Below are 10767 nucleotides of genomic sequence, written 5' to 3'. Positions count from 1 at the left end.
TTAACAGGCAAGCAGAGACTCAGCTTGGCACTGCACAGCCGAGCTCGCCCAGATGTAAAAACCGACCCAAGGCATCCTGCAGAGGCCGGAAAGGAGGAAGCTCCCTCGGAGATAACGGGAATTTCGCCAGATGTGATGGTGGGGGCACACGGGGTAGAAGCGAGGATGAGGGTCAGGGAGCATCTGCAGGTGCAAGGCCGAGGAGCATCCAGTTTAGACAGGTCTGATGAGACCAAGGGTCACCAAGCTTGGGCATTTAGAAGGTGGGGTCAAGGAGCTCAGGCACGTGCGCCGCCCTCTGTCCTCTGCAGCTGTCTGAGAACTGAGGCAGAGGCGGCTCCCGCTATTGACAGCTACAGCGGCCCCGCCCTGCACCGCCCGGCCGCCCGGCACGCGGCCTTTTCCGTAGGAGGGTATTCGGCGGCGAGGCCCGCCCCTTTAAGTCGCGCGCCCCGGAAGTGGTCACGCGGCGGCGCCGGGGCCGGAAGTGGACGCGGCCGGCGGCGGCGGGCGGCCGGCTAGAAGCTGCCGGGGGCCGGCGGCGAGGAGGCGCGGGCTCAGCGGGCCCCGCGCTGCCTCGGGTGCCCATGGCGGGCGGGGGGCCGGGCCGGTGACGCCGGACTCCCATGGACGCCCCTGAGGAGCCACAGCCACCGGTGGTCTACACCATGGAGAACAAGCCCATCGTCACCTGTAAGTGCGGCGGGCAGGCGGGCGGGGGGCGCGGCCGGGCTGGGCAGCTCCCACCTACGCGGACATAGCCGACCTCCGACCTTTCCGCGGGTGACCTCCGACCCGCTGTGCAGCCGACGCCGAGCTTTGGGTCCTGACCTGGGCGGTCTCCGGAGCAGCTCGCTCTGTGCTGTCAGTGCTGCTAGGGATCGGGCCGGCCTTCCCCGTGGGTCGGCTCTCCTGCGCTCTGACCGCAGTTCGGTGGGCAGGCCCGGCTCTCCGCAGAGCGCAGGTGCTCTTCCTCTAGTGACACTCAAGCCGGAGTGGCAGGTGGCCGGCCAGGCTTAGGAAGGAACCCAGCTCTGTCTGTGGTCCAATCATCCTGTGCCTATAGGCACTTTCCAGAGCTGCTCCACCAGCGAGTTCCCGCTCGGACATCCCCTTCCGCACTTGTTCCTTCTCCCACTGAATGCACACACACACACACACACACACACACACACAGACTGGTTTCTCTGCTACAGAAAAAAAAACCCCTCATTTTAAAGCATAATTTCAGAACGGAGTAGTTTTGCAAACTACGGACTCATGGGAAGTGTGGACGGGTTGGTTGACATTTTGACAGCTTTGCGGTGCTGTCTCTCAAAGGACAGGTGTGTGATACGTGGCTGTTGGCAGTTCAGTATGTGCTTGACCTTATGAATTTACTTTTTTTTTCTAAACAGGAAGCATATTTGCAAAACCTGGTGCTAGGCCCCAGGGTTCCCAAGGTCTCCAGCACACCCTGCTCTGTTTTCTCCTTTGGGCCCTTGGATACATGGGCTCCTCCCAGTTCCTTCCTGTAACCGCCTAGACGTTTCATATTTAAAGACTTACATCTCTTTATTGCTAGATTAACTTTCTCAGGGATATGGATGTGTCTCCCATAAAGTTGGGAGACTTGCATAGTTCAGCAGTTAGTTGTTTTTGTTTTTGTTTTTTTTCCTTCCCAGAATGCTTGGCAACTGAGAGGCTTGCCAAACCTCACCTGCAGGCAGGTGGACTGATGTGGCAGAGCTGGTCTGGAGGCTGCCCCACCCTGCCCAGGTGCTCCTTGATCCCCTCAGGGAAGTTGCACCTTGTTCATGGTTGGATTCAATGTGTTCCAGGTCCTGAGAACTTTTCCCCCAGTCCTGTGCACAGTAGGAATTCTGGATGGGTTCTTAGAACCCATAGGGACACCCACTTACTTGACTGCATCTCCTGACCCTTCGTTTTGAACATTGGCATCTTCATTGCCATAGACATTTTATCAGGATCCTGCTGAAGGTAAAGCTGCAAGCTCAGCGGCATCGGCTGTGGCCAAGGAGAAAGGGTTAATTACTCTGGTAGCTAGTACTTGGAAATGTGTGATATTTAATGTCTTACCTTCCTGTGTGCAGGACAGCTGCAGGGTGCCTTCCTGTAGGCCTGTTGGAGTTTGGGTGTTGGTGGGGGATTCCCATGGCTTTGGGGTAGCATCATAAGAAAGTGTGCTGATGGTGTTCCCAAGTTGGAGGGCACAGCTCTTCACTGGAATTTCAGAAAACAAAGTCGTTTTAGAGAAACGTAAAAGCAATCTCTTTAAAATAAAAGGCTTTTTTTTTTTTTTCCTTTTTGATACTCAGGAAATCTGACTTAGTGTACACTCGATGGCATTTTTATGTTTCTGGGGCTGCAGCTTTGGCAAGCACTCATCCTGGTTCCACCTCATTCCTTCTTTATCTTGTTATGTTTTAAAGGAGAAGCTAACGAACACAGTTCAGAAATCTACCCAAAGGCCAGTTCACTCTTAACAACACGTCAATACTGTGTATTATGGTTCTCTTAGTGTTTGCTCCCCAAACAATCTGTTTCATCATATTAAAAAAATTCGTACTTTAGATCTCCTTTAACACTCACCTAGCCAGTCTGAGTTCACTTTAAAAAGCAGAGCTCATGTTTATCATTGCATGTGTGTGTGTACATATATGGTGTATGTGCAGGCTCGTGTACCTGTGGAGAACAGAGATCAGTCTCAGGAATTGGTCCACCTGAGCTGTCTACCTGGGCTTTTTGTTGTTTGTTTGTTTGTTTGTTTGTTTGTGTCTTCATACAGTGTCTCTCCCTGGAACCCGGGTGTCTTAGTTAGGGTTTTGCTGCTGTGAACAGACACCATGACCAAGTCAAGTCTTATAAAAACAACATTTAATTGGGGCTGGCTTACAGGTTCAGAGATTCAGTCCATTATCATCAAGGTGGGAGCATGGCAGCATCCAGGCAGGCATGGTGCAGGAGGAGCTGAGAGTTTTAGGTCTTCATCCAAAGGCTGCTAGTGGAAGACTGACTCCTAGGCAACCAGGGTGAGGATCTTAAGTCCACACCCACAGAGGCACACCTACTCCAACCAGGTCACACCTCCAAATGGTGCCATCTCTGGCCCAAGAATATACAAACCATCACACCGGGCTTCACCAGTTAGGCTAGTCTGCCTCTAGAAATTATACTGTATCCACCTCCCCATTGCTGGTGTTACAAGCCTGTGACCATAGCATGCTTGTCACGTGGTTCTAGGGACCCAAACTTGGGTCCTCATGCTTCCTGGGCAAGCATTTCATGAGCTGTTTTATCTTCCCAGCCTCATATTTTCCTCTGGACAGTGACTGGTGCTAGATTAGGGGCGTGAGAGGAACAGAAAGTCCTCAAAGGTCGGGGGGAGACAGAATCAAGTCTTACTCAAAAATGTTCCCGAGTTATTTTAATATTGTTTTGGGGCTGCATAGAAGTTTTGGTAGGTTTTAACCATCATTGGAAGATTTTTTTTGTTTTTGTTTTTGTTGTTGTTTTTGTTGTTGTTTTGTTTTGTTTTGTTTTGTTTTTCAAGACAGGGTTTCTCTGTGTAGCCCTGGCTGTCTTGGAACTCACTTTGTAGACCAGGCTGGCCTCGAACTCAGAAATCTGCCTGCCTCTGCCTCCCAAGTGCTAGGATTAAAGGCATGCCCCTCATTGGAAGATTCTTAACATCTTGTCTTGTGGGCTATGGTGGAGAGAGACTACCTCTGCTGAGAGGATCTGTGTGGTACAGGGTGCCAGCTGGGCAGTTGGGGAAGCCCGCTGCAGTGGCTTGGATGATGAATCACCTAGTCAGAATAATCTGATGCTTACTATACGATTTTTTAATCATGAGAAATGCTTAGAGATACTGAAAACCAGCTGATCCATTTGTTGTCAGTTTAGGTTTTAGCTTAGTTTCCTCTCTTCCCCTCAAAACCAGGTGTTTGTTTGTTTGTTTGTTTTAGAAAAAAAAGACATGTTCCTGTTACTGTGTGTTCATTCAGTGGAGATAGTTGATGTCCTTTAGTCTATAGCTTTCCTCTGTGACTAGCACATGTGGTCACCTTGGAGCAATGAAACATCGCGTAGATGATGGTTCTCTCCAGATGACTGACTTTCACTAGGGACATGTCTAGTGCCATACATTTTGAAAGGAGACAGAAGACAGCAGAAACAAGCCAATCTGCATGCAGAGTTTTGTACCTGGTTGGAGTTGATCTTTCCCCTATAGATCAGAGTTTATAGATTTGTATTTCCTACCCAGTCTGAAAGTACAAAAATAAAGTGCTGTGAAGTGTGTTTTCTTAGAATTAGTAAACATAAGTGCAGGTGGCAGAAGGCAGCAGCCAGTGACTGAGTAGTGAGAGGAGCCTGAAGAGGTCTGCAGACAAGCTAGGCAAGAAGAGGGCATCAGTACTCACCTGCCCACCTCCCCAAGTGGTGGGGATGGAACCTAGGCTCTGACATTCGCCAGCAATTGCTCAGCTGTGGTGCTGTATTTTTATTCTTGAGGGACTTCAGCTATGAAATGGATAGTTAAGTTAGAGGAGAGAATAAATGCGAAAGAAGCTAAGAAGAGACCCCTAAACCTTTTCTGGTCTCAGTACCTTGAATATCACAGTTGTTTAAGGCACCTGGTTATTGCATTCAGTAAGCCCTTCGGGCTGTCCCAGAAGTCACAACAGGGTTGCTGTACTAGGAGAGTTCTCTGCTGGGATACAGTGTGCTCACATGGATGACATGGTTTAGTGTGACTGTGGCGTCTCCTAGCCATCACAGACGGATCTCCAACAGCTTTGCTTTCACTTGCTGAGCTCTGTGCCCACCTGCAGGTGAGGAGGAGAGAAACTGAGGCTGAGGCACCTTTCTGGTCTCTTCCCTTCTAGCTTCCTCAGAGTGTCGCCTGTCCCACCTTTTCTTTTTTTCTTTTTTTTTTTTTAATATATTTTTATTACATATTTTCCTCAATTACATTTCCAATACTATCCCAAAAGTCCCCCATAGCGCCCCCCACTTCCCTACCCACCCATTCCCATTCTTTTGGCCCTGGCATTCCCCTATATTGGGGCATATAAAGTTTGCAAGTCCAATGGGCCTCTCTTTCCATTGATGGCCGACTAGACCATCTTTCGATACATATGCAGCTAGAGACAAGAGCTCCNGGGTTCTGGTTAGTACATCAAGTTGTTCCAACAATAGGGTTGCAGATCCCTTTAGCTCCTTGGGTACTTTCTCTAGCTTCTCCATTGGGAGCCCTGTGATACATCCAATAGCTGACTGTGAACATCCACTCCTGTGTTTGCTAGGTGTCCCACCTTTTCTTGCCTGTTGTACTCTAGCTGCACCCTGTCTGTGTCTGCTCTATCACAAGCTGTCAGCCTACTCACAGTACTTGAGTATTCGTTTTTAAGTTACAGGCTGATGACTTCAACTTCTCATGGCCCCCTTATGTCTGATTCAGTCTCAGCAAATACTGTTTTATTGTGTTTGAAATACATCTAGGATCCAGTCACCTTTCCCACCTTTATGGTGGCCCCACATCACAGGCCTTTCTTTCTTTTTTAAAATTTATTTATTTTATGTATATGAATACACTGTAGCTATCTTTAGACACACCAGAATAGGGCATTGGACCCCATTACAGATGGTTATGAGCCACCCATGTGGTTTCAGGGAATTGAACTCAGGACCTCTAAAAGAGCAGCCAGTGCTCTTAACCGCTGAGCTATCTCTCCAGTCCATAGGCCTTTCTTTTCTGTCTGTGGGATTCCTGCTGTGGTCTCCAGAAAAGTTATAACACACACTTCTCAGCTCAGGCGCCTCCACTGGCTCACGTTCTTCTCAGAATAACTTTCCCAAGGCTAGGGATGGCTCAGTGGTGCATGCTTGCTTAGTGTGTGCAAGGCCCTGAGTTCTACCCTAGCACCACCCAAACCAAAACAGACAGAATAACCTTCACTAACCTCCGACTCTGCCTGGAGCTGTCGAGCCTGTACTGCCCCTGGCCTAGTGGTCTCTGCCCTCCACCTCCCTCTTCTCCCAATTTCTGATATCTGCTCAAATGTCACTGAACCCCAGGCCTGCTCTGCCTCCCATGCCCCATTTGTGTTTGGGATCCTGTTGCTTTCGCCATTTTTCTTGGCTCAAAGCTCCTAACATAAATATTTGTTTTTGTCTTTGCTTATTGTTTCTCTTCACATGAGACCAGGCTAGAGTGCAAAGCTTCATGACGAGGGGACTTGATCTGCGGTTCACCGCTGGGTTCTTGGCACCTTGAGTAGCACTTGGCAAGTACTGGGTGCTGAGTCTGTTGGTGGAGTAGATTAAGTGAGTGAGCACGAATTCTCTCAGGGAACATCCTCTGGGTGTCTCTTAGTGCTTCCATGAGGCAGACCCTCTAATGCCATGGTGTTCTTTTCCTTCTGTGCGTGAAGTGCTGTGTGGAAAGGCCTGGGGATCACCTGCCTTGTTCTTAGGTAAACTGAGCTTGTGCATTCTGTTCGGACTTTTAAGCAGGGGAATACACACTTATCCAGTAGAGCAAAGCTAACCTGTTTGCTGGGGGCATTGGAAAGATCTTGGCAGCTGCATTTAGGTACCTTTTTTTTTTTTTTTTTTTTTTTTTTTTTTTTTATTAGGTATTTTCCTCATTTACATTTCCAATGCTATCCAAAAAAGTCCTTTCTTTTATACTATAAGAGAAAGAACAGGGAAATTCATTAGAAAAAATACTGCTAGCTTTTTTTTTTTTTTTTTTTTTTTTTTTTTTACTACAAGTCAGAGCACATTTAGCATCACAACCAAACCAAGGCCTGCTGTCCTGGACTGGGTGAGGCCCACCTGGCATTTAGAAGAGGCTTCAGAGATGTCATTGTAATTCCAGTAATCTGCAGTAATCACATCACACAGTCTCGTGTTTGGTGTCTTTGATAGACATAGTGCATTGGTTCCTCCTGCTGTCAGCTGTTTGTCCCACTGATGGCCAGACAGAGTACCACTGTATGACCACCAGTCTGTCCCTCACTTGTCTAGTCACTAGTTGGTGGATGTTTGGGTTATTTCTACATTTGGCTCTTGTAATTCTGCCGCATGTCTTTGTGTGGACGTTTTTTATTTCGTAGAGGATTCTAGGAGAATGGCTGTGTCACATGGTGAGCTTATGTTTAGGTTTTTAGGAAAGTGCCAGCTCTTCCCAAAGTGGTTATACTGTTTAACATCCTTGGCAGTGTGCGGCTTCCCACATCCTCACTGACAGCCTGCTGTCTGCCTTCTTCACCACAGTGGAAGATTCCTCTATCTTGTTTGTCCTGAGACAGTCTCACTCATGTTGTGTAGCGCAGGTTGGCCTGTAACTGGAGATCTTCCTGACTCAGTCTCCAGATGACAAGTGCCCCACATGCAGACCTTAGTGAAAAGTTTATTAAAGTGTCTTATTCATTTTAAATTGTATTATTGAGTTGCAAAACTCAATTCTATTTTCCAGATACTGTCTAGTTATCAGTTTCATATTTGAAGGTATTTTCTCTTAAATGTCTCATCCCTCCCTCCCCTGTGTATGCGTGTGCATGTGTGTGTGGTTATATATGTGCAGTTATGTAGGAGAGAGATTGATGTCGGTGTTGGGCGTCTTCTGTACCTTATCTTTTGAGAGAGGGTCTCTTACAGAACCTGGTACTCACTGATTGGCTCCAATAGACCAACTGAAAGATGTGTTCAGAGACTGCTCTGTCTGTTCCCTGCCACCCACTGCCCTGCAGTACTAGAACTACAGACACACCACAGCTAACCACAGCCACCTTTGACTCTGCCCGCCTTGCAAGGCAGGCACTTTATCCACTAAACCATCTCTCCAGCGCCTCTTTTCTTTTGTTTATTTAGCATGGTGGTTCTCAAACTTCTGAATGCTGTGACCCTTTAATATACTTCCTCACGTTGTGGTGACCTCCAACTATAAAAATATTTCATTTCTATTTCATAACTAATTTTGCTACTGTTGTGAATTATGATGTAAATATCTGATATGCAGGATAGCTGATATGTGACCCCTGTGGAAAGGTTATTTGACTCCCAAAGGGGTCACTACCCCCAGATTGAGAAGCGCTGACTTAGCACATGGCAAAGAGTAGTGGTAGATGAGGAGCAGCCTGTGAGGTACGAGCATTGAGGAGTCCTTGCTCAATGAGAGTGGACGGCATTTCTGTGGGGCTGCAATTTCCTGGTGTGTAATTCCTGCATGTCAACTGGGACAGTCCTGATTGGTTAGTGTTTGGTTAGTGTGAACTGCCATGTATGCAATCTCCCTCACGCAGCTGGAGCAGCTCTGTGGTATAGGGTCAGTAAACTGTTCTCTCTTCCTCAGGTTGGGTGGAATGAGCTGTGCACCAGGTTCACGTTGGGGGCATGTTGCCCCTTTTGATCTCTCATTCACAGCCTTCCTTCACATGGCCACACTCTGCCCCAGTAGAGCCATAAACCCAATCTTGGGGGATTGGTTGGAAGTCTCTTCTTTAGCAGCCTCTTGGAGCTGAGCAAAGGGGCTGCATGCCTGGCCCTGCCTTAGCTGATGACTCTGGCAGGAGTTCCTGGCAGGCCATGAAAAGAGAACCACACTTGGAGCAGTTTTGGTAGAAGGTCTGCATTGTCTAGTCCAGGAGGCTTATGGGAAGTGGGGCTCCCAGTGCCAGGGGATGAACATTGTCAGAGTGTCACATGGCCTAGAACTGTTGAACCCTGGAAGACACGGGCCCGACAAGAGGTTAAAACACAGGAGTCTTGAGCAGCTCTGACTAGGGAAGGATGAAGACCAAGGTGCATATTTGTGTCTGGTTGGTGAGGAAGTGGAGAGGCGCTTGGGTTCCACAAAGGTGTATGTAGTCCTCAGGATCTAAGCAGCCACTTAGAAGGAAATAAGGAAATTCAGTGGTACCCAGAAAGGCACGGGCCATGGCTGTCCCCCAAAAGGTCAGGATGTCCTAATGCTATGACCTGTGCAAGTAGGGTGTGCAGAAGGGATTGAGCTCAGGGGAGCATGTTTCTCTCGGGAGCATGGGTCCCTTTGGAAGACAAAGTGCAGGTCTTTAGTTGATTACTGCTTGGATGGGGCACTCTTGCATCTCTTGTGCTTTGTGGGAAATGGATTTTACCCTGCACAGATGAACAGAGCACTAACAACCCTGGAGCTGTTTACATTGGCTGAAGTGACCATCTGAAGGATGCCTTTGTGAGTCTTTAGAAGCACCAGCCCCTGGCTGACCCAGGTCAGGATGAGAATATTGGCAGTGTTTGTGGAGATTGCTTTGGGACATTGCTGGGTATTTTACTCTTTGTCACACTCTCCAGGGGAGGGTGGTGTTTAAGACCATGTTGTTGGTGGCCCTCCATTAACCTCCTTGTTATGGTCACTCAGAACTGCTTAGGACTTACTCAGGTTCTTAGGTGGAGTCCCTTGGTTCTTTGTAATCACTCATGACATTTGAGATGGGTCAGGGTCTTACTGATTACATGGCTTCCTTAAAAGCAGTGAGGACCTTTCCTTCTGGAGGGACCCTCTTTGTAGAAGATACGCTGCTCTGTGTCCGACCTCTGGGTCTCCAGTCCTCTCAGATCAAAACGACAGTGACTTATCAGAGCTATAGCCCCTTTTATAGGGGTTGCAAAGACTGCTCAGTGGTTAAGAGACAACCCAGGACCCATGTTGGGCAGTTCACAAGTACCTATAACTCTATTTCTGGGAGCCCAATACCCTCTTCTGGATTTTGCAGGCGTGTGCGCGTGCACACACACACACACACACACAAAAATAAATCTTAGAAGATATGAATTTTTAAAAACATAGCTACAAAAATTGTACTTAAAGCATTAAAAAAAATAGTAAATTTTAACTTGGACTCTTGCTTGTGGCCCAGGCTGACTTCAAACCCATGATCCTCTAGCCTCTGTCTCTGAGTGCTGGGCTAATAACAATTGTACACTATCATACCTGGCCTCCTGTGTGTCTTAACTTTCAAAGTATTGTTTGAATTAGTATTCAAATAATGTGTTTTAAAAGTTTTTGTTTTATTTTATGTATATTATGTATTATTTGCCAGGGTATATGTCTGTGTACTGCATGTGTGCAGTGCAGCAGAGGCCAGAAGCAGATATCAGATCTCCTTCAACTGGAGTTACAGAGGTTGTTAGCCTTCATTGGTGTTGAGCTCTGACCCTGCGTCCTATGGAAGAACAAACTGTTTTAACTGCCAAGCCATCTTCCAACCTTCCAGATCAAGTTTTTAAGTGAGCTGATTCTCTTAGAACCTCTGCTTCCTGGTTCCTTTTGCCTTCCAGTTTTTGCAGCCCTATCTCACTTGTCCCTCAAAGTTCTTACTGTCTGGTCAGCCTGAGCAAGGAGCTCAACACTGTATTCTTTCTTGTTTAGCTTTTGCAAGACTGCCTCATTACCAGTGTGCTCTCCTCCTTCAGTAGGCACGAAACGTCCTATTGTCTCTCCCTACCTTCTAAAGGTTGCAAAATAGGGAGATTGTAATTTGAACATTTTCCTCATGTGTTAGTAAGGACATTCACATTAAGAGCATTTATACATGCACATTTCCAGTGCTTGGCACACATGGCTCTTCCCCTTCCCAGAGCTGTCTTCAGAGTGGCTCCCTGTTCTCTTTAGTGACAGCTCTCCCTGTGTCATGAGCATCTGTGGTGTGTTTGGCCCCTTGCTGCCGCTGCATTAAAGAATGCACTTTTATCTCTGACCAGTTCAGTCAGAGCCTC

At 47.7% G+C, this 10767-nt stretch overlaps 1 protein-coding gene across 1 annotated transcript in view; it reads left to right on the top strand.

Annotated features, from left to right (window-relative positions):
- Window positions 1-487: 487 nt before the first annotated feature.
- Window positions 488-10767, top strand: part of Trappc10 (trafficking protein particle complex 10) — a 58778-nt gene continuing 48498 nt past the window's right edge. Inside the window, exon 1 of the mRNA XM_021174541.1 lies at window positions 488-693. Coding sequence (XP_021030200.1) covers window positions 627-693 — 67 coding nt within the window. The 5' untranslated portion in view covers window positions 488-626. The remainder of the gene's footprint in view (window positions 694-10767) is intronic.

Source organism: Mus caroli, chromosome 10 (genome assembly GCF_900094665.2).
Source record: "Mus caroli chromosome 10, CAROLI_EIJ_v1.1, whole genome shotgun sequence".
In the NCBI taxonomy this organism is placed as follows: domain Eukaryota; kingdom Metazoa; phylum Chordata; class Mammalia; order Rodentia; family Muridae; genus Mus; species Mus caroli.
Note: the sequence above shows the minus strand (reverse complement) of the source record. Positions and strands in the feature narration are given on the sequence as shown.